This window comes from Antechinus flavipes, chromosome 3, assembly GCF_016432865.1.
Source record: "Antechinus flavipes isolate AdamAnt ecotype Samford, QLD, Australia chromosome 3, AdamAnt_v2, whole genome shotgun sequence".
NCBI lineage: Eukaryota > Metazoa > Chordata > Mammalia > Dasyuromorphia > Dasyuridae > Antechinus > Antechinus flavipes.
The window spans coordinates 589,675,599-589,699,196 of NC_067400.1; the positions used below are offsets into that span (position 1 = coordinate 589,675,599).

The 23,598-nt window shown below is 47.4% G+C and overlaps 1 protein-coding gene across 2 annotated transcripts; it reads right to left on the reverse strand.

The window, feature by feature from the left end:
• Nucleotides 1-1,292: 1,292 nt before the first annotated feature.
• On the reverse strand, nt 1,293-21,686 carry LOC127555828 (chloride channel protein ClC-Ka-like). Of its 2 annotated transcripts, XM_051988484.1 has the most exons (19): nt 21,572-21,686; nt 20,320-20,448; nt 18,963-19,091; nt 17,409-17,548; nt 17,200-17,277; nt 15,988-16,066; nt 14,534-14,659; nt 13,616-13,700; nt 13,263-13,364; nt 12,344-12,428; nt 11,285-11,458; nt 10,663-10,732; nt 9,783-9,896; nt 9,316-9,529; nt 8,057-8,190; nt 6,192-6,280; nt 5,195-5,278; nt 1,945-2,031; nt 1,293-1,666 (listed from the first exon to the last, which is right to left on the reverse strand). In XM_051988484.1, exons 1-19 carry the CDS (start codon nt 21,669-21,671, stop codon nt 1,619-1,621), a joined length of 2,067 nt encoding a protein of 688 aa, XP_051844444.1. In that variant the 5' UTR covers nt 21,672-21,686; the 3' UTR covers nt 1,293-1,618. The 2 variants fall into 2 exon arrangements, with proteins under 2 accessions (XP_051844444.1, XP_051844445.1); XM_051988485.1 differs by lacking the exons at nt 1,293-1,666; nt 1,945-2,031 and adding an exon at nt 4,553-4,707.
• Between the last annotated feature and the right edge of the window lie 1,912 nt (nt 21,687-23,598).

Below are 23,598 nucleotides of genomic sequence, written 5' to 3' on the forward strand. Positions count from 1 at the left end.
CAGAACTTCCATTTCTATTGTGCAGAAATCTAGTGGGGGAGGGGGCAGTTTTATGGCAAAGTGGCAGTCCTGAAGTCAGTAGGACCTGAATTCAAATATAACCTCAGACACTTAACACTTCCTAGCTCTGTCACCCTAGGCAAGTCACTTAACCCCAATTCCCTCAGCAAAAAGAAATAATGAAAGAAAGAAAGCAAAAGGGAAGGAAGGAGGGAGGGAGGGAAGGGGGGAAGGAAGGAGGGAGGGAGGAAAGGGGGGAAGGAAGGAGGGAAGGGGAAAGGAAGGAAGGAAGTGGGAAAGGAAGGAAGGAGAGAGAGAGAGAGAGAGAGATAGAGAGAGAGAGAGAGAGAGAGAGAGAGAGAGAGAGAGAGAGAAAGAGAAAGGAGGGAGGAAGGAGGGAAGGGAGGGAAAAAGGAAAGGAAGGAAGGAAGGAAGGAAGGAAGGAAGGAAGGAAGGAAGGAAGGAAGGAAGGAAGGAAGGAAGGAAGGAAGGAAGGAAGGAAGGAAGGAAGGAAGGAAGGAAGGAAAGAAGGAAGGAAAGAAAGAAGGAAGGAAAGGAAAACAAAGAAAAATCTAGTTGAGGAACTAGCTGAGGCTTTATTTACTTGTGTATGAGCTACACCATGGACACCACTTGTTAGCCCCATTTTACTTTCACCTATTGGGACTAGCAGCAGAAAAGGGACAAAAAGTTTGCTTATATGAGGGTGATCCGTCTGCTGGGAAATACAATAAAGAAGGTTCCGTCTTTCAAGATTTATTCTGCTGAAATGAAAAATGGCAGAAACCCAGGATTTTAGTTTAAGGTTCCTTCAACACAGGATTTGGGGAAGAAGACAATGATAGGGCCATGCTATTATATAGGATGTCGGGCATGTGGGGGATGGAGAAAGCCCCTCTTTTTTATAAGGGAGATAAAGAGGAATAGGTTTCGGAGCCCCATCTCAGCTCCTCTTCCTGGTGACAGAGCACCAGAGGTGCCCAATGGGCAGAGGCTCCCAGAACACTGTCCGTTTGCCAATCTTCTGCATAGATCTGCCCTGGACAGGCCTTTGCACCTAGGGGACTGGGGCAGGAAATGCTCTTACCTCAAACTTATTGCAGGAAGACCAAAAAAAAAAAAAACTGTTTAAAGCTGCCCCTGGAATCTGAAGGACAGTGAATGTGACAATGAAGGAAATCCTGGGATCTGGCTTCAAATCCTGATTTCTGCTCCTTCCCACTTCGCATGATTTGGATCAAATCCCTTATGCTAACTGGGTGTCAAAAGTTAACAGAAATGAAGAGACCCCGTGTAATTCAGTGAGCATTTATTAAGCATGCACGTGGCATTATGCCAGGAACAGGGGCTCTAAAGGCAAAATTGACAATGACCCCTCCTCCAAGGAGCTTCCATCCGCTGAATTGAGCAAGATGCCTTTTGAGGAATACAACAATCCTCTGGATCTAGAATTTTCCCCCTGAAAAAAGGGAGTGGGCTTGGGGGTGAGGGCTGTGTGAGGGAATGAGCCTCAGGGCCCTTAGTAACACAAGAGAGGCAGTGCTAGTAGCCCCCCAATAGGTGATTCCTGGATGGAGCCAGCAGGACGGGGCTGGTGGGCTTCTCCTCCACCGCCGCCTTATTTAGGAGCCGGAGGGTTCGCCAGATCAGCAATGGCCTTCTTCAGCTGGAGGAGAAAAGAAACTTGGTCTATTTTGATTGGGAGTGGAGGCGGATTACTCATAAATTAAAACAGGGCCTTTCTGGCCCCGAGCTCCTTGGTCTAGAACCTAGAATTTAGAACCAAATCTCTACCCCTCCCTGGGAACCCCTGGGACCTGTGTTGCCCCTTGGACAAGGAGCTGACGGAGAAACTCCATGAGTCAGGGCCCCGAGATGACCCCCTGGAATTGTCTCAGACCACTGCCCACCTCTGCCCCTCCCTCCCTTCCCCGCCCCTGGTACCTCCACCCAGGAGATGAAGCCCACCACTCGACCCATCGACGTCACCAAGATTCTCCTCATTTTCAAGAGTTCAAAGAGGTGATGAACCTGAGGGAGAGAGAGGTGGATTCAGTTCTGCAAAGGATGGGGGGAAGGTAGGGGTCCGGGAAAGACGAATTTTGCATAGGTCCACGGGGGAGCTGAACAAGACGGGGCTGTGTTATAAGAGAAAGGACTCTCGGGTCCCCTTTGGCAAGACCCTCCTTTGCATTGTGCCTCAGTTTCCCCAGCCTGAAGAGGTGAGGATGGAGAGGTCGGGAAAGAGCACATTGTCCTGTAGTTCCTACATTGGCCAGCAGAGGCCACACCACTCCCACATAAGATTTTTCCCAGCTATAGGGAATTAGGAGACTGGGAAGTAAATTCCAAAGATGCTGGGAAGGGACTTTAGGGAATTAATTGCTAATGTTCTCCTCATTTATAGAAGGGGAGACAGACCCAGGAAGCTGAAGGGACTCCTCAAAGTCTAATGTGTACAGACTTCTGATCTAGGTCAAGATACTCTGGGCGAATCAGTCAGCAAACAATTATTGAGCACCTACTGTGTACCGGGCACCGGTACTAAGCCCTAGGCATACAAAAAAAGGCAAAATGTGCCCCTGCCCTTGAGAACACATGCTAATGTAGATAAGAAGTTATCTACAAGATCGATGAGGGGAATCAATACGGAGTAGGGAGGGGAAGGAGGGTAAGTGAGATGGCTGGGTAGTGCAGTGGACCTGAGTTCAAATCCAATCTCACTTACTAGTTGTATGGTCCTGAGCAAGTCACTTCATTTCTTCCTGCCTTAGTTCTTCATCTATAAAATGGGGATAATAGCACCTACTTTCAAGGATTGTTGTCAGGTAAAATTTGATAGTATTTGTGAAGCATTACATAAATACTAATTATAATTTCTAGCATCTCTGGCACTACATATACAGTCCTATGAGTTTTCCTTATTCCTGCCTTCTCCCTGTGCTGATGCTAGACCAGGGACAATACATAGAATTAACCACATGCCTCCCCAAACGCCCTCCCCCTCCTCACAAGGTGTCTCTGGCAGGGCAGAGATTATTATTCCCACTTCACAGATGAGCAAACTGAGGTACACCTCTGATTCTCCTCTAAGAGATTCTGGTGCAATTGAGATTGTCCACTCTTGCCTTGAGTGGGATCCTTGAATTTAAAGGGATTCCTCTAAAAAAGCTCAATCCACTAGATCCATGTTTTCCAAGAAGATTCCCAGGCCAACAAAAGAGAGACTAACTTTCAGGGACTTAGGTGGTAAGGACATGAAGAAGTATGAAAAAAGAAGGTAGGCAGATCAGTACATGGAGAAAAAGAACAGACCTTGGCTTCTAACAGTTTTATTTACAGGTAGAATTCTCCTTCAAATTTATGCCAGTCCTTGAACCTTGAATGAGCCAGCATTTCAATCAATTAATTTATAATTTATTTGATTTATTTATAATTAATGTATTAAGTACTATGTGGTTGGCACTGTTTTGGGTGCTAGAGATGAAAATATAAATGAAAGAACCCAGATCCTTCCTTCAAGGATTTTATAGTTTAACATGGAAGGGAATGTACATTTATATAGCACTTACTGTATACCAGGTAAACAATATTTCATTTGATTTTCACAACAACCCTCAGAGACATTATTCCTAGTTTACAGTTGATGAAACTGAGGTAAACAGCTTTGTTTGAGGCTGTATTTGAACTCACATCTTATTGACTCCAGTTCCAGTGCTATATAATAATAATGACTAATATTTATAAAGTGGTAACTATACCAGACACTGTGCTAAGTGCTTCAGAAGGATCTTATGAGCCTTATGACAATCTTGGAAGGTAAGTGCTGTTTTGAAACCCAATTTACAGATGAAGAAACTGAGGCAAACAGAGGGTTAAGTTATTTACCCAGGATCACACAAATGGGAAGTGTCTGGGCCACATTTGAAATCAGATTTTTCTGACTCCAGGGCCAGGGTTGTATGCACTGAGCCACCACTTCCCTTTACAGGGAAATGTTTCATCAAACTGAATCTTCACAATGACCAACCACAACTCCAAAGGACTCATGGGAAAACATACTGTCTACTGCCAGAAAGAGAACTGAGATATTCAAACTACAGATTGAAATACATTTTTTTCTCTTTTTCTTGCTTTTAAAAAAGTGGCTAGTGCAGAAATTTGTTGTATGACTATACAAAATTTTTAATAATTAAAAATCGTTTTTAATTTTAAAAATTTTAAATTAAACTTTTAATTTTATTTGTTTATTTATTATATTTATTTTTATTATATTATCTTTATTTATTTATTATTTATATTTAATTTTTATTTATATTATATTTAATTATATTTATTTTTAAATTAATTTATGTATTTATATTTATTATAATTTTTATTATATTTAATTTTAAATTATATTTATGTTTTTATTTTTATTTTATTTATTTAAATTATATTTAATCTTTATTTGTTATATTTATTTATTTTTATATTTAATTTTTAATTTATGGAATAAAACAAGCATTTCCATAACATAGTACAATTAAAAAATGATTGCGTAGGAAATTGCAAATCTACTGTGCACAACTTATTCCTTTCAAATATACAACAAAATTATCGTGTAGATTTCTTTTTTTCTTCAAATTTATAATGTTTCATTTTTCTTACCTTTTTATTGAGTGGGCGGGAAAGAGAATTTGGAACTGAAATATTGTAGTCTCTGGGCTTAAAAAAAGAAACATTTGAAAAAGAAAGGGGAAAAACCCTCGAATCTACATTGAACCAAACTGAATCCCTCTCTGGGGCAGCACATTCACAAGACATCGGAACTCGAGGATCCAGTGCAGTGGAAGCTCCTTGAGGGCAGGGACAGTTTCATTTCATCTCATTTTTTTTCTTGATATCACCAATGCATAGTGCCTGGCACATAGGAGCTGCTTGTTAATAAATGAATTAAAATTGAAACGGACCCTAGAGATCCATCCAATTTACTCCTTGCACTTTACAGATGGGGAAACTGAGGACCAAGGAAGTGAAGGCTTGCCCCAAACCACAAGGCTAGTAAATGTCTAAGCCAGAGCTGGACCTGAATCCAAATCCTTTGTAAGTCTCCGGAAGGCAACTCGCGCCTTCACTTAGTTCTCGTCTGCACTCTGAAAGCCCCTTCTTCATAGCATCCTGTTCTCTGCCTGGCACGGGCCTAGTTACCTACCTGGTGCAAAGATGTCTGAGGTGACAGCTGTAGGGTCACAGGCTCCACGGGGCAGCCCCCAGACAGGACATCCTGGAGACGCCACTGAGAGGGTGAGAAAGTGAGGGGTAAGGGAGCAGCCCCCAGAATGTCCACCTCCGACCCAATCAAACTAGATAGAAAGGATATTGTAGAGTGTTCTTCCCTCCTTTCTCCCTCCCTCCCCTCCTTCTTTCCCTTCTTTCTTTCTATTCCTTCTTTTTTTGCATTCATTCTTCCTTTCCTCTTTTCCTTCCTTCCTTTTTTTCTCCTTTTCTTCTTCCCTCTCCAAGCCCTTCTTCTTTTTTCTTTCTCTTTCTTTTCTTTCTTCATTCCTCCCTCCTTCCTTTCTTTTTTTTCCTTTCTCCTGCCCATTTTTCCTTCCTCCTTCTTTCTTTTTCTTTTCTTCCTTTCTTTTCTTCCTTCATCTTTCCTTCCTTTTTTCTTTCTTTCTTCCTCCTTCTTTCCTTTCCTTCTTTCTTTCTCTTTCCTTCTTTCTTTCTTTTTTCCTTTCCTTCTTTCCTTCCTTCTTTCTTTTCTTTCTTTCATTCCAAACCTGAGATTTGATCATATATGAATCACCTAGTGAAGAACAATTTCTATCAAGGCAGAATTTTTGTAGTCTTTGCAGCTTAGAAAATTGTTTGGATGATAAAGAGATTGATTGACTTCCAAAGACATCAAAGTCTTCCTGACTCCACTGAGAACTCTGTGTGTCCTAAGCCACACTGTCTGCCCCTAGCAGATTTTTTGGACAAGCTGCCACTTGGGGGCAGGATTTCTTATTGCTCCATATAGGTCTGAGCCCCTTCTTCCCCAGGATTTGTAGTGGGGAGTTCCCCAAGTCCCTCAAGCCTGACCTTTTCTTCTTCCCTCTCTCCACATTATACTTCCTCTTTTAGATGATTAATTTGGATATCTCTTCCCACCACCCTTATCTTGGCCAGGCTTAGACATTGCCTCCAACACCTTCACCCACCTGGTGTCCAGGTGTCTGGATGGTTGGCTCCGCCTGGAGGAATGGTAACAGCTGGGCTCTCTGGATTATGCCCACCAAGATCTGGGATTCTGAGCCAAGGAAAGGGGGGAGAAAAGAGGCGCATTTGGTTGGAGTGAGAATTCTGGTCAATCCTGAAACAGGGTGCAGGGCCATGCTTCGGGAGAACAGCTAGAGGAGGGGTGAACCAGAGGTGGGGAATTAAAGAGGAGAGAGACCTTGTGGAAAGACCCAAGATGCTTCCTTTCTCCCCACTAGCCCTAACTTAAAATCACAGCATATCAGAGCTAGAAGGGACCTTGTGGATTCCTAGAGGACTCAAATAGATATGGGGGCCACTAAATAATATGTAAAAATCCCCAAATGGGCAAGTTGATTTAGAAAACTACTTATTAACATTATCTAATTCTATTGTAGTTTTATTTTTTTATTAAATATTTCCTAATTATATTTGAATCTAATTTGGCCCCAGTCAGCCAGTACTGGAAGTTTGCTACCTTTGATCTCTTCATTTTAGAGTGAATAAAACAAATTTGGAGAGGTTATGTAGATTTTTCATAGACACCCAGCTGAGGTAGAATTCATCTAAGATTCTTGCTGTAACCTTTTTAAATCAGCTTTCCTGCTTCCCCTCTATCTCTTCTGGAATCATCCCTCATCCCACTGAGGAGATAATCTCCACGATCCTCTTCAAACCTGAAAGCACCATGTGAAATGTTAGCTACTGGGGAGGCATTCTGGGACCGTAGAACAAAGGATGATCGGGAAGTGTGAACCTGTGGTCAGATCCTGGATCTGCTCTCTGGGTGGCAAACTGTGAGTCCTGCCACCTCCCCGTACTTCTGGTGATCTCAGATTGATACCTCATCTACAAAATGAGGACTTCCCTGGCCTCTCCCATCTCTGAATCCGTGAGCCTCTAATTATCTACTCAAAAATCTCCCAAAGCAATCCTGACCCTGGCATTCAAAGCCCTCGGTGATTTGTCTCTCCTTACTTTTCCCAGCTCATTTTCATGTGCTCTTGTGGACTTTATGTCTATCTGTCTCTCTCTGTCTCTATCCCTATCCAGTGCTCCTACCTGCCCCTGCCATTACGAGCCAAGCAAAGTAAGACTAACCCCATTGGCTAGCCTATCCCACACTAGAATGAAGTCCATATATCCATTTGTGAAAATGCTTCCCTTCCTTCAAGGTTCAAATCAAGTACCATGTGCTCCTCCATGAAGCCTTCCCTGATCAACCTCCTTCTCCACTAGGGGAAAAGTCATTTCTCCCTCTTCAAATTCCTTATTACACAGTGGGGTGATATTATTTGTCACCAGACATACCAGTCATATAGAGGCACGTCCAACCATCTCATTTTACAGAGGGGGAAACTGAGGTTGAAGAAACTTAAGTGATATGGGACCATAGAATCATAGATGTGGACCTGGAAGAGCCCCCAGAAGCCATGAAATCCAATGCCCTCATTTTACTGAGGAGAAAATTGAAGCTTAAGTGATCGATGAGGACATCTCAGGTGGGATTTGAATTCAGGTCCTCTGGCTAAACATGCTACACTATTTGGACTTCTCCATTACGTTCCGTCTTCCTCTCCCTGGTATCATCGTTACATGGGTATTTATCCTTCTCACCATCAGGCCATGAAGTCCTTGTGGGCAGGGTCAGTGTTGTATCTTTTCTACCTTTGGAGCCCAATGTTGATCATGGTGCCTTATAAACAGTAAGTGCTTAATAAAAGATACTCCTCCTTCCCTCCCCAGCCTTTTCTCCTCCAGACAGAAGAATCGAGGGAAAGGAAGGGGAATATCTTGCCCAGCCCATTCCCCCCCCCCCACAGGTCACCTTCACTCTCCACCAGTGGGAATTCAGCAGCTTCTGTGGAGGTCACAGTTTTCACCACTTCATCCAGGGGAGAATCTTTAGCCAGGGTGGTGATATTGGGGTTCATGAAGAGTTCGGCAGTCACCCAGTGGGAGCTGTGGAAGAAGGAGACCCAGTCAGGGAAGAAGCAGGGAAAGATCTCCTGAGCAGGGAGATCTTGCTGCCATGGGACAGAATATCAATAGAACCTAGGAGGTCAGAGCTGGGAGGGCCCTTAGAACCCAGGAGGTCAGAACTGGGAGGGCCCTTAGAACCCAGGAGGTCAGAGCTGGAAGAAGACTTAGAACACAGGATGTCAGAGCTGGGAGGGCTCTTAGAACCCAGGAGGTCAGAGCTGGGAGGGCCCTTAGAACCCAGGAGGTCAGAGCTGGGAGGGCCCTTAGAACCCAGGAGGTCAGAGCTGGGAGGGCCCTTAGAACCCAGAATGTCAGAGCTGGAAGAAGTCTTAGAACCCAGGAGGTCAGAGCTGGAAGAAGACTTAGAACACAGGATGTCAGAGCTGGGAGGGCCCTTAGAACTCAGGATGTCAGAGCTGGGAGGGTCCTTAGAACCCGGGATGTCAGAGCTGGGAGGGCCCTTAGAATTCAGGATGTCAGAGCTGGGAGGTCCCTTAGAGCCCGGGATGTCAGAGCTGGGAGGGCCCTTAGAACCCGGGATGTCAGAGCTGGGAGGGCCCTTAGAACCAGGATGTCAGAACTGGGAGGGCCCTTAGAACCCGGGATGTCAGAGCTGGGAGGAACCTTAGAACCCAGGATGTCAGAGCTGGGGGAGCCCTTAGAACCAGGATGTCAGAACTGGGAGGGCCCTTAGAACCCGGGATGTCAGAGCTGGGAGGGCCCTTAGAACCAGGATGTCAGAACTGGGAGGGCCCTTAGAACCTGGGATGTCAGAGCTGGGAGGGCCCTTAGAGCCCGGGATGTCAGAGCTGGGAAGGCCCTTAGAACATGGAATGTCAGAGCTGGAAAGATCCTTGTAACAGAGAATGTCAGAATGGTAGAAACCCTTAGAAGGTAGAACATCACAGCCAGGATTTGGCAGTATAGTGCCAAAGCTGCAAGGGATTTTAATCTCTCTAGTCCAATCCACTCATTTCCCAGGTAAGGAAACGGTTCCAGGCTGCATGGCTAGTCAGCAGCAGAGAGCTCAGGGCCTCCGCTCCACGGAAGGAGTCCTGGGCCTTCCTCCTCCCCCCCACTCAGTTGCTGAGGGTCAGGACTCACTTGAGTTTGCGTCCTACGACCCGGGGCAGGTAGGGAAGCTTCTTCAGGATGATGCCATTGTCATAGAAGGAGGGCTGGAAGTTCTGGCACACCGCATTGGCCACGAGCACAGCCATCAGCACGGGCAGCACGTGGACGAACTGGCCCGTCAGCTCGAAGACCAGCAGGGCCGTGGAAATCGTGTGGGTCACCGCTCCCGAGAAAGCAGCAGCTCCTATCAAGGAGTTGGGGGAGAACAGACTTCAGGCTGAGCTGGGAGTTAGCCCCAGACCCCTGCGACCCAGTCTCCTCTCTACCTTCTGGGACCTCCAGCTGTAACCTTCCCAGGACCCAAAGGCCTAAGTCAGAGCGAGTCTGGGGGCAGCTCTGGGGAGGCCTTTTGTCCTTGCGCAAGATTGGCCATGGGCCAGACCCTGCCCAGAGGCTCAGCCATGGTTAACATTCTTTAATCACCCAGAGAAATGTACCTGCCACTGCATATGCACCAGGGAGGATGGTGTTGATGACCCCATCATCCGTCTTGATGCCCTCTGGGAAGATGACCGCCAGGATCTCTCCAAAAATTCGTCCCATGGCAGCTCCTGGCAAAGAGTAGAAGGGTGAGAAGTGAGGTGGGGTCTGCTCTACTGCCCAAAAGGCCTTGAAGTCTTTCTATGTGCCCAAACTGTCCTTAAGATAAAATTACAGAGCAGAACACTCTCATTCAGAAACCTCCTGGAGCTCTGGTCCTCAGAATCAGAGAAATATAAATTCGGCTTTAGACCTCGGAGGGCCATTTTACAGACGGGGAAACTGAGCCCTATAATATTGAATCTAATCTAATAATAAAATATAATAATATAACAAATTCAGGGCCTCTATTCCATTCTGCCTGAGCAGGAGTCCCTTCTACAATGGTCCCATTCAGGAGCCAAGCAGTCTCTGCTTAAAGATTTCAGAGAAGGGGATCGACAACTTCCCAATTTTCCACTTTTTCCTGTCCTCTCTGTCCTCATGTCCTCATCCTGGACGCCTTTTCCTTTATGTGCTCCATCTTGACAATGTTTTCTCTGGTGCCCAGAACTGAAGAGTGTCTTGCCCAGGACAGGATGTATGGGGACTTATCAACCTTCCTCGTTCTGGATCCTTTGCCTCCCTTATCATGAGCTAAGTCACATTAGCTTCTGGAGCTTCAGTGCCCATTCCTCATACTATATTCTGCCAGGATTTGCTGAGCGAATGGCTTCAGGGCATCCGGCAGGCGGCCATTACCAAGTCCCGGGTCTCTACCACATATTCTGGGCGTGGAAGGAGCAGCTTTGCTAGTTAAGGATCATAGAATCCCAACCACCTCTGGTTCAGACTCACCATAGATAAATACGGGCATGAAGTATCCGGCTGGCATAGGTATTGTGGTGGCGAGAATCAGCATCCAGAACTATGGGCAGAGCCAGGGCCCGGGTCAGGGCAGGCCCCAGGAGGAGGCCCAGCAGATAAGATATGTGAAGGAGGGAGGGAGAGAGGGCTGTGTGAGGGGGGGGAGCTCGGGCTGGTGCTGGCCAGATAAAGGGTGGCGAAGGGAGCCAAGACACAGATGGCTGGAGCGGGGACCGCCCAAGGGAGGTAGTCCCTTTCAAAAGGCCTGGGAATAAAAGGAACAAGGGCACCCACGTGGAGGCAAAAGGTCTCTCAGAAGATCATCACTGACAGGAGCCCTGCAAGATGCTACTGCAAGAGGTCCAGGGATTATGGATGAGGAAAGGAAGTCTGGACAATAAAGTAGCTTTCCTCCCTTCACACAGGGATTGGGCGTCAGAGCGGGGGTCTTAAGCCAGGTCTTCTGGCTCCAGAGTCTGAGCTCTTTCCTCCAGGCCGGCCCAGCTAAAGCCTCAGCAGCAGCAGGCGAAGCAGGTCAGGGAAGGAAGAGGGGGACACGGCCGGGTTAGAGAAGGTGACAAGGAGGCTTCCGGGGCCGACGGGGAACACTCACCTTCATGACCAGGAAGAAGGTGAGGGTGCCAAAAATGGTAAACTGGGGGTGGTACCATTCAAACCAGAGGTTGTTGGGGTCCACCTCTGGGGGCCATTCAGGAGAGGAGTTCCGGGATAGCAGAGCCCAAGACTGGTTGTCAAACAGTGAATTCAGGTACAAATTCATAGACAGCTGGGGATAGAGATGGGAATAATAATATTTATGGAAGTCCCTCCCTGCTCTCCCCAAGGCGCTCTTTCTTTCTCTCTCCCCCTACTCATCCAGGGAAACTTCCCCATGACCCCTGCCCACACTGGCTGACCCTTCCCAAACTATCGGACCAATCTCTGCTCCTCATAGACAGAAGCAGCTGGCAGTACATGAATAGAGCTCTGGTCCTGAGTCAGGAAGCCCTGAGTTCAAATCCAGCCTCAGACACTAAAAGTCCTAAAAAAAGTCCCTTCACCTCTGTCTACCTCAGTTTCCTCAATTTTAAAACAAAGATAATAAAAGCACTTACTTCATGGGGTCATTAAAAGGATCAAATTAAATAAGATTTATAAAGGGCTGTACATCATGCCTGGCATATAGTAGGTGCTTAATCAATGCTTATTTCCTCCTCTTCCTTTTTTTCTATATCTTTTTTTTTCCTTTTTTAATGGTATTTTAGCTTTCCAAATACATATAAAGATAATTTTCAACATTCATTTTTGTCAAACTTTGTGTTCTAATTTCTTCTCCCTCCTTCCTAACCTCCCTCTCCCGGAGACAGCAAAGCAATCTGATATTGATTACATATGTACAATACTTTTAAACATATTTCCATATTTGTCATGTTGTATAAGAAAAATCAGACCAAAAGGAAAAATAAAACCTTGCTTCTCTTCCCTGTTCCTGGCACTTAGCATTCCCTAGGTGGTATAGTTGGTGCCTTGAGGGCTTATATTGTGTAATAAAGGGCTCGAGTGAATTATATATATATATAATACATATATATATATAGTAGATAGTAGAATAAAGGAAGCACTATACTTAGATTGAGGGGACCTAACTCTGCCCCCCTCATTTCCCTCTTACCCTAGAAGCCATAAATCGTCCCAGGCTGTGTGGGTAGGTGATGGAGGCCAGAATTAGTGCCACCAGGGCTGCGTACAGAGGCTTGCTGGAAGGGAGAGAAAGATAGCCAAAATTATTCCATTCTATCCCCTATTTAGGGGCCAGAGAGGGCTTCTGGGAATTCAGGGCCCTCTTATCATAGAGGCTCTTTATAGATCCACATCTACCCAGAAGCTACTTATTATCTCTCCATAGCCCAACTCTCATTTGAATGTAAGCTCCCTGAAGGCAGGAACTCTGGCTCTAAGCCCAAAGTTTGGCACACTTAATAAATGCTTGTTAACTGACTAACTTTTTCCCACCTCACCCCAATTACCAGATCCCTCTCCTTGATCTCTTCTTCCATTAAATGGAAGCTTCTTAAGGACAAGGGACTTTTTGCTTCTTTGAATCCCCAGAATTTCATATAGGGCCTGGAATATAGTAGGTGCTTTTGTGGTTGTTCAGTGGTTCAGCCATGTTGTATTCTTTGTGAGCCTCAGGACCACAGCACACTAGACCCTGCTCTCCTCCACTATCTCCCAAAGTCTGTCCAGGCTCATATTAGTTGCTTCCATGACACTATATCCATCTTATCCTCTGCCTTCTCTTTTGCCTTCACTTTTTCCCATTAGCATCTATTCCAATGAGTTCTGTTCTCTCATGAAATATTTAAGCATTGTATTTAAGTATTTAAATTTGTATTTAAGTTTTGTAGATGCTGAATAAATGTTGATTGATTGATTGATGGGCTAGCCCTTGGTGCAAGGATTTGTCCATCAGGGCTAGGGGCTCAGAACCAGGGAAGGGGGCCCAGTTTAGCTGATGGGAGCTCAGGAAGAGTTGTAGCAAGAAACACCAGCCCCCCAACTCTCGCCAGTTCCTCATTTCTTGTTCATACTCTGTTGCAAGCAGATTTTTGGTGATGCAGTTTGTTCGAACGAACATCACAAATCGACGATGGCCGAAGAGGTAGGCACAGCTCATGATCCCGCAGACAAATCTGGAAAGAGTGGGCAAGAGGAACCCTGAGTTCCAGCACAGATCCCCTTGATATCCCCCTGCCCAGGGACCCCAGAAATAAGTCAGCAGGACTACTGTCTCCTTGTATCTGTAGAGCCTGGGGTTCATAGTGCTGTTCTCCCCAGGAGGAAAGGGGGACATGCACGCCAGGAGCACCCCAAAAATGGGAAAGCCTATCTGAGCCTCTCCCAGGACTCATTCATCTTTCTGGGTCTGTTTGTACCTACTCACCCAAGCAGTACAAAGAAGAAGATTTCTGGTAGATCAAAAGGTATATCTACTCGGAATCTAGTCTTGAAGAGGGAGGTGATGGTCTCTAGGGAAAAAGATTGTGTAAAAGGAATTGCACATCAGATCTTTAGCTTACTATATACCCTGTCCTTACACCCCAACTTCTCAAGCCCCTGCAAGGGTATCTCCTTGCCCAACATGAAGTCTCCAAAAACTCTTAACCTGACATTCAAAGCCTAATATATCTTGACCCTAATGACCTTGTGTCCTACTGTTCCTATAAAATCATAGAATCTCAAAGCTGGAAGGAAACTCATTCTTTTTCAGTCCTGTCTGACTGTGATTCCTTTTGAGATTTTCTTGGCAGAGATACTGGAGTGATTTTCCATTTCCTTCTCCAGATCATTTTACAAATGAGGAAACTGAGGTAAACAGGGTAAAGTGACTGGCCCACCAGGAACACACAATTACTAAGTATTTAAGGCTGGTTTTGAATTGAGGAAAATGACTCTTTCTGAGTCCAAGAGGGATGTTACCTTAGAGTGTATTTAATTCAACTTAAATAACTAAAACCCTTCTACTATATCCTAAACAAGTGGTTATGTTTGGTCTCTGCTTGAAGAGCTCTAAGGATGAGGAATTCACTACCTGCCTTCTACAAGGCAGCCTCTTGGAGCCAGCCAACCCCAATGGGTAAGACATTGTTCCTGATATCCAGCCTCAGTGGGCCTCTTTGTCACTCCCATTCATTCTGGCTCTGGTTCTACCTTCTGGGGCCATGAAAAACCAAGTAAAATCCCTCTTCCACTTGCTTAAAGAAGGTCCTGCAGAGCAGAAACCCCTCCCCCAATCACAAACATGGAGCCCTAGAGTCTATTTTCCTGATATCCTGTAGGAGAATGCTGAGATTCCACTCACCTTGTTCGCTGTTGAAGACAGCCAAGAGCCGGAACATGAAGGCCCCGCAGACCGCAGAGAAAAAGCCCCTCCAGTAATCCCAGACAGCGAAGTGGGAGGACATGACCTCGATGCTGAACAGGACCCCTGTCGGAGGGGAAGGGGTGACTATAAGAGCCTCAGTCCAGCCTCTCCTCCAGGCCTGATAGTTGCTAATTATCCCCCACTTCAAGCTGGAGTTCGCAGCCATGAGCACCTACCCCCACCCCCAGCTGAAGTTCCCAGCTACGAGGAGAAGGAGAAACCTCCCTTCCCTTACTTCCTGTCCCTGATCAAAAAAGGTGGCAAAGGTAGAATGTAGGACTTAAACTGGCTCAAACCCTACCTTCTCTGGGGAGCCCTCTCTAAGTGACCCCTGCTCAGAACCCTGAGCCTGCAGGTATACAATAGAGACTTGAATGATGAAGTCACAGATCTAGAGTTAGAAGGGACCTTGGAGATCATCAAATCCAACCCTATCATTTTACAGATGAAGAAACTGAGACCTAGAGAGACAAATCACATTTTGAACCCAGTCAAATTTGGATACTCTGGACCTCAGCCTCCTCATCTGTAAGATGGACATAAAAATCCTTTTACCATTAATACCACACACATGGGGAGATTGCTTTGCAAAGGGCAATAGCAGTGGGCCTTAGTCATTATTTTTTGCATTTCTAAAGCTCTTAAGAGTCTGAACTACCTAATTTTGTGTCCCGTTCTAATTTCCCATTTGAAGTTTTCTTGGCAAAGATATTGGGATGCTTTGCTATTTCCTTCTCCAGCTCAGTTGACAGATAAGGAAACTGAGGCAAGCAGTGGGAAATGACTTGCTAGTAAGTTGAGGCAAACAGGATAAAGTGACTTCCTAGAATCACACAGCTTTGCCATTTTCTTCTCCAGCTCATTTGACAGATAAGGAAACTGAGGCAAAGAGGGTGAAATGACTTGCCCAGGATTACACAGCTAGTGTCTTAACTGGATTTGAACTCAGGAAGATGAGTCCTCCAGACTCCAGGTCCAGTGCTCTATGCATTACGTGTCCCCTCACTGCCCCTAATGTTCTAATAGAACATTAGTCCTAATACCATCTTACCTTGCTTCCCCGTGACTTTCTTGTCACGCTCCCCAGTTAGATCCTAAACACTTCAGGGGAAGGGACCTCAATTTTATTTTTTCTGTCTCATGCAAAAGTTTGGACATAAGGCATGTACTTAAGAAGCACATAATTCTTTAGTAGGTTGACTTAACCAGGACACAACTCCCAGAAGCCTGAGCAACAGGATAGGAGCAGGAATTTGAGTGAATGCCCATTCCAAGGTAGTCAGGAAAACCATGCATGTGGGAGAGGAGGGGGCTTGGAGTAAGGAAAAGTTCCAGGGGTTGGAGAGGACAGATCTTTGTTCTTCCATCCCTCCCCCACTTCCAGGTCTCACCACTGAAGGGTGCCCCAAAAACAGTGGCCACCCCCACTGCTGCTGCCGCCACCAACAGCTCATTCTGCTTGATCTTGTTCTGGAAAGAGAGACAGACCTTGGGACCTGGGGGTCCAATCCCTTTCCTTGCTTCCAGACATCCCCCGGTTCTGCATGTCCTCACCCTAGCTTGCAAGAATTATTTAAAACCAGACTTCTATACTGAAGCGGAAACTAAAATACTTTGGCCACATATTGAGAAGGCAGAACTCATTGGGGAAAACTCACTGGGAAAGATAAATGGCAAAAAGGAGAAGGGGACAGCAGAAGATGAGATGGATGGAAAGTGTCATAGAAGCATTGAACAAGAATTTGGAAAGACTTTGGGAGAAAGTAGAGGAGAGCAGGGTCTGGTGTGGGGTCACAAAGACTCGGACATGACTCGGTGACTGAACAACAATGACAAAAGGGGATTTAGAATGATGAATATCCAGGCAGAAAAAAAAACCTTAAAAGACAGAATGTCAGAATTTAGGAGGATGTTAGAGTATAGAGCACAGAATGTCAGAGAACTTTAGAATATAAAATGGCAGATCAGGAAGGACCCTTAGAATAAAGAATGTCAATATAGGACTGCTTGCCATCTAGGGGAGGGGGTGGAGGGAGGGAGGGGAAAAATCGGAACAGAAGTGAGTGCAAGGGATAATGTTGTAAAAAAATTACCCTGGCATGGATTCTGTCAATATAAAGTTATTATGAAATAAAATAAAATAAAATAAAATATTAAAAAAAGAATAAAGAATGTCAGAGCTGAGAGGGGTCTTAGAAGAAAGGGTATCCAAAATAGGAAGGGCCTTTAAAACCTAGAATGTCAGAGTTGGGAGGCTTCTTAGAACACAGAATGTCAGAACTGGGAGGGCCCTTAGAACCCAGAATGTCAGAGGTGGAAGGTCCCTTAGAACCCAGAATGTCAGAGGGGGAAGGGCCTTAGAATACAAAATGTCAAAGCTAGGGGCACGTTAGCAGATGGAGTGTCGGAGCTGGGAGAATCTTTAGAACATAGACTATCAGAGCTGGGCAGGACCTCAGAGTAATATGGTCAGCAGTTACCCTGCACCCTCCTACTGCCCCCATCTTCCCCAGACTCTTCAGCCAGATCCCTGGGATTTCTGGAGAAGAGAGCCAACCCCCTGAGAGGATGAGCATTGCACCACCCAAAGCCCCAGACCTTACCTCATACTCTCCAAGGGCTGAAATGCGCACCTTGCCCATGTAGGAGGCAATCATGCAGCAAATATGTGTGAAGGGGCCCTGGGAAGAAGAAGAGTGGATGAGCACAGCCAGGCAGGTGTGTCCCTCTGGCCAAGCATCTCATCCCAGGGGCATAGAAATTATTCCTACCCCCCATCCATCCCTATCCCTTGAACCTTAGGGGCACATACCACTTTGCCGAGAAAGATGGTGCTACCACATGCCAGGGTACAGGTGAGGCCCACAACTTTGGCCCCAAAGTTCTTAATGTCTAAGTAATCTTCCAGGACTACGCCAGATAAAATGACCTTCAATTCTGAGATTCCGGAGCCTAATAGCCGAGAGAATTTGAGAAGAGAGTCAGGTGATGTTATTGGACCACTTGAGGATCAATAAGTGCAATCTCCTATCTACTGATCATGGACATGAAGCAAAAACTGGCAGGGCTGAAGTTGGTATCTGCTAATTTCCCTCCCCCCCCTTTCTTTCTCTCTCTCTCTCTCTTCTGTCTCTCTCTCTCTCTCTCTCTTCTGTCTCTCTCTCTCTCTCTCTGTCTCTCTCTCTCTCTCTCTTCTGTCTCTCTCTCTCTCTCTTCTGTCTCTCTCTCTCTCTCTCTCCTGTCTCTCTCTCTCTCTTCTTCTCTCTCTCTCTCTCCTCTCTCTCTCTCTCTCTCTCTCTCTCTCTCTCTCTCTCTCTCTCACACACACACACACACACACACACACACACACACACACCCCAACCCATAATCCCAAGAAGGTTGTGTGATATGGCCTCTGGAATCCAAGGACATGAATTCAAATGCTGCTTCTACTTGACCATTCTGGGGCTCAGTTTTTTTCAATTGTAAAATGAGGGGTTAGATCACATAGCCTCTGAGGTTCCTTTGAGATTGATAGCTATGATCCTATCATCCAGAATTCCTCAGTTCATAGACAAAGAAACTGAGGCTCAGAGAGGTAAATGCCTTGCCCAGGATCACCCAGATAAATGCCAGAGCTAGGTTTTGATTCTGATTTTAGGGCTTCCCTCATAGGCAGCTACCAATAAGCCTCCTTCATTTCTGTGCCCTTCTTATGTCACACCTAAGCCAGAATATCACCTTGGTCACCATGACAGGTGAAATAGTTGTATGTAAAGGAAGTCAAGAGAGCTGAATTCTAGTCTATTGGTTCCATAAAAGATCTTATGGGCGATTCTCCCTGTCCTACCCCAACCCCTGCCTCTCTGAGTCTATTTCCCCATCTATAAAATGGAGATAAATATCTCTATGATCTCCTTCATTGAGATGAAGTATTTGAACACCACTTAGAAACTATAAATCAACACAGAAATTCAAGATACTACCCAAGGAAGGATAGCATGGGATAGGAAAGAACACGAACTGAATTGGGCCTAAAATCAAGACACATGAATAGAGATACTAGCTTGAACAGTTATTCACTGCATTACCATGGGTAAACCACGAATCCTCCCTGAGCCTCAGTTTTCTGTTCTATTTTAAAAAAACCCAAAGTTTTTTCTGCCTTCTTCACAGTTTTTTTTAAAAAATTTTTTTATTATAACTTTTTATTTACAAAATATATGCATGGGTAATTTTTCAGCATTGACCCTTGCAAAATCTTCTTTCACAGAGTTATTATAAAGAAAGCATTTCGCAAAGCCTGAGAATGCTATGGGAAAATTACCTATTCCTGTTATTATCTTTTTCCCCAGAAAAAGGTACCTCAGGCCATGGTTCTTACCTCCAGAAAAAGGGGTGATGCTCTGGGAAAATCCAGTGGAGAAGGAGACCAAGGCTATGGGATACACAGTCCAAGAGAGGTAGCGGAGAAGGTGGTTGTCGCCGATTTCTCGATACAGCCACATGTGTGCTAAGAGAGGATCATGGGGGTTGTAGACCAAAAGGCTTTGCCAGCTCAAACGTAGTTTGGGAAGATGCCCTGTCTGATATTGTTTATAGAAGGGCCCCTAAGCTCCTGGCTTGAGTGGGTGAGTTGGGTTAAGAGTCACCGAGGAGAGGAGATGGTTGGGATTGGGGCGGAAACCAGACGGTATGGTAAGCTTCCCATTCAAGATGGGGGTGTTTGCCAATGACTCTGAGAGAGACTTTACTTGTCTAGGTTTTTTCCCTCCGTAAAATGGAGGTGTTAGATGACTTATACATTATTCTAAGTTTATGGAGTGTCTCCATTGACTGGGACTTATTTAGTCAATCCCTTCCCAAAGAGAAATTTCCCCCATGACCTCCTTGACCAAGTGGCTGACCAGTCTTTATCTGAAGACTTCCCTGCTCACCCTCCCCTTGGCTGCTCCTTGTGCTTTGGAACACCCCTGGTTGTTAAAAAGTTTTCTTACATTGGGTAAACATTGGCTTCAAAGAAGTTCCAACCACTTGCAAATATGTTCTGCCCTTTGGGACCAAACAGAACAAATTGAATCCCTTTTCCGTGGACAATTCTTAAAATACTTGCAGACAATGACCGTGTCCTCCTGAAATCTTTTTTTTCCTAAGCTTCACAATTCTAGTTCCTCAGGAAACTCAAAACTCTTCTCCCATGATCAGGACCACCCTGATTGCACTCCTCTAAATGTGATCAGATTTGTCATAATTCCTCCTGTCATCTGGCATCCAGAACTAAAACTAACAACAGCCCATCTCCAATCCCCAGCATACATACATAGACTGTACCCAGTCAGACAAGAGTGGTTACTGATATGCTATATTCCTGGGTTCTAAGGGCCCTCCCAGCTCTGACCTCCCGGGTTCTAAGGCCCTCCCAGCTCTGACCTCCTGGGTTCTAAGGCCCTCCCAGCTCTGACATTCTGCGTTCTAAGGGATTCTGAAGCTCTAATAATTCTTACACAGCCCTTGTGATTCCTTACATCTTCTGTCTCTGGTAGGGAATGGGGAGGATTTCCCATAGGGAGACAGAAAAAGGGAAGAAGAATACGGGGTAGGCAGTGATGTGAAGGGGACATAGTACTTTGCCTCATGCCAGGCAACACACTGGTATTGCTGATGCTCTGGGCCAAGACCTCCCCTTGGTTCCAAAGCTATAAGTGGGCAGGGCTGCTGAGGCTGGCAGTGCCCATAGTTACCATGGACGACCCTGGAAACAGCAAAGTTCATGGTGAAGCTGATGATAGCCATGAGCACTCCTAGGCCAACCAAGAAATACCAGTCTTCGCCCACCCGGAAGAGCTGTCTCTTCACTCTCTCCAGGAAACCTGCCAAAATGGAAGCGTCGTGGGCAAAGGTCAGAAGGTCCAGGGGCTGGGGGGCTGTTGGAAGGCCTGGCCCGGGCTGGCTTGGGAATGAAGTCGAGCCAGGGGAGAAGGTCAGGACCACCTCAGGGCATTGTTGGTCTCGGGTGAGAAGGACCAGGGGGTATTGCTGGGGAAAGCCAACAGTGTAGTGAGGCATCCTGCCAGGGGAAGGTGGCACAGCAGTGGGCACCATGCCAGGGCAGATTTCTCCACAGCCTCAGGTCCGGGAGAGCCAGCGAGCGTGAATGAGGGGAGTTAGAACTGGAAGAAGGCGCGCTGCCAGGCTGGAGAAGGTGGCAGGGCAGAGGAGGAGGGGCTGTGCCCAGCCAGCCACGGGGTTCTGGTTGCATGGAGACCAGTGCAGCCAGCTACTTGTGCCCCGCCTCCCAGAGAATTGCTGGGGTGGGTATTTATAGCCCGGTGAGGGAGAGGGAGGCAGGCCCTCAGTGCCAGCTCCCGTTGTCATGTATCTCCTGCCACCCTAGTGCTAAGAGCCGGCAGAGAAGCCCAAGAGCCCCGGGGTCCCTAGGGGCACAGGGATGGAGTGATAGGGCCCTGGAGGCCAAGCAGGAGACCCGGGAGCCTGTGCCCACTCCCCAAGGCCCGGCTCCAACTCCTGCCTGTCCCTGAGCTTCGCCAAGTAGTTGGGAGCCTCATCTGTCTCCATGCAGCTCCAATGTCCAGGACAATAGCCCTGAGCCCCAGTGCGGAGCCCTCTGCCCGGCCTTCTCTGGGCCCTCCCTCCTCTCACTGGCAGCAGCACGGGGAGTGAGGAGAGCCGCTTCTCCCATTCCCAGGCGATGCTAGGCAGTGACCGTGCTGGGGGCAGACGAAAGGAGCCTGGCAGCCTGCCCGTCTGAGCAGCTCAGGGGCTGAGATCACACTCGGAGTCCTAAGGGAGGGGCTATTTTTAGGGGGTGAGGTGGTCTCAGAGAGAGAAGGAGGCCGCTAAAAAAGGCAGCAGGGAAGAGAAGAAGCTGCAGGGGGCGGGTCAGAGACAGGCAAGCTGGGGGAGAGGCCGGGCCCAGACAGCCCCTGAGGCTGCCCCCTGGCTCCCCCCCCCCCGCCCGCAGGGGCCTCTCACCTCTGATTCGGCGCTGGGTCCTGGGGCAGGGACCCCATAGCTCCTGCAAGGCCACGGGCTCCCCCGCAGCGCCCTCATGGAGTCCCACCAGATCCTCCATCACTGACCCTGCTTGGAGAGACAGGCGGACCCTGGGGGGCAGCCCAGCCCCTCCCTCTGGGCCTTCTTCTGGGCTCCCCCCCATTGCACCCCAGCACCCACTCAGCCCCTCCCCAGCCTGAAAGTCAGCATCGGGCCCCTGCTGTGCCCCGGCCCCAGTGAGCTAACACGCGGGTGGGAACAGCTCAACTCTACGAGCGCTTTGGGTTCAGGCTCGGTTCTAAGAGGTTCTGAGCCCTTCCTCCAGAGGCCGGATTCAAGTCTGGCTCCAAAGAAGCTGGATCATGTCTGGGGGAGGGCTCAGAGTGGGAAGGGAGATGGGGGAAGGGGTGTGTGTGTGTGTGTGTGTGTGTGTGTGTGTGTGTGTGTAGTGTATATGTGTTTGGTGTGTGTATTGTGTGCGCACAGTGCAGGACAAGTCCGGCCTAGGACTGGCCCGCGGCTCCCTCGGCCCCCTACAGAGAGGGGGCTTGTTCCAGAGTAGAATGACAGGAATCACCCCGAGAAGGGAGCCCGACCTGCCCTGGGCCAGCTCCCTCACTTTAGGGAGGACACCCAGAGGGACGGGTCCAAGATGGCTCAGCTGGACCCAGCAAAGCCAGACCCTGGTCCCGGCCCCTGCCCTCGCCGGAGCTGTTCCCTGGACCACTTCACACGCCCGCCCACCCCCGTCCCCAGGGGCTCCGCACCGGATCCAGGCTTCCTCAGGGTCCATGGTCACTGGGCCCCCCGCTCCCAAAGGCTCCCCTCTGACCAACTCACCCTCGTCCTCCTGTGGCGGCGCAGGTTCTCCCTCTGCTCGGAGTCTCTCCCTCCGGCTCAGCTGCACCTGGCCAGGTGTGAGCTCCACCAATCAGCCTCTCCCCCCTGCCCCCCTCCCCAGCCCGGGGAGTTTACAGTGGCTATTTAGAATGTCCTTGACAAGTCAACCTGAACAGGACATGCCAGTTACTCTGGGTATGGAGGGAAGGAGCTGGAAGTAGGAAGCCCAGGGTCCGGCTAGGTGCTCCCCAGCCTGGCTCAGGGCGCCCCAGCCTCCTCCAGAAGGCAAAGCGTCAATGGGCTCGGCCAGGTCAGAGGCCACCTGAGCTCCTTGTCTAGAGCTTCTCAGCTTCTCAAGCTGAGCCCAAAACAGCAAAGGTCCCCCAGACCAATGACTCCACAGAATCATGGGGGAGGGGGGCTAGAAGTAATATGGAACTTCTCCTTCATTATACACAGGGGGGAACTAGGTCTAGAAGAGGGAAGGGAGTCCACCAACGTGACACAGATGATTATGAGCAGAACCCAGATACTCTGCCCCAGAGTCTCTGAATTGAGATGAGGGATCTTTGCATGATGCTGTGAATGGGCTCACAGTGCCTTGGAGCTGAGAGGGTCCTTAGAATACGAAATGTCAGGACTGGGAGGACCCTTAGAACCCGGGAGGTCAGAGCTGGGAGGACCCTTAGAACCCAGGAGATCAGAGCTGGGAGGACCCTTAGAACCCAGTGTCAGCCCTTTTTGTAGTGTCTAGAAACTGGAAATTGAGTGAACGCCCATCACTTGGGGAATGGCTGAATAAATTGTGGTATAGGAATGTGATGGAATATTATTGTTCTGTAAGAAAGGATCAGCAGGATGAATACAGAGAGGACTGGAGAAACTCACCTAAACTGATGCTGAGTGAAGTGATGAGAACCAAGAGAACGTCGTAAAGAGCAACAAGATTATACGATGATCAATTCTGATGGACGTGGCTCTTTCCAACAATGAGATGATTCAGGCCAGTTCCAATGGTCTTGTGATGCAGAGAGCCGTCTGCACCTAGAGAGAGAACTGTGGGAACTGAGGGTGGATCACAACACAGCATTTTCACCATTTTTGTTGTTGTTTGCTTGCTTTTTGTTTTCTTTCTCATTTTTTTCTTTTTGATCTGATTTTTCCTG

What these genes read in the sequence shown, in the direction of transcription:
- LOC127555828 (XM_051988484.1), bottom strand. Translation starts at nt 21,671, where the DNA reads ATGGAGGATCTGGTGGGACTCCATGAGGGCGCTGCGGGGGAGCCCGTG. An exon ending in AAAAATCTGCTTGCAACAGA is followed by an intron (nt 12,429 to 13,262) that starts GTATGAACAAGA and finishes TCTCCCTTCCAG; the next exon opens with CAAGCCTCTGTACGCAGCCC. An exon ending in GACGATTTATGGCTTCTAGG is followed by an intron (nt 11,459 to 12,343) that starts GTAAGAGGGAAA and finishes CTCTATCCCCAG; the next exon opens with CTGTCTATGAATTTGTACCT.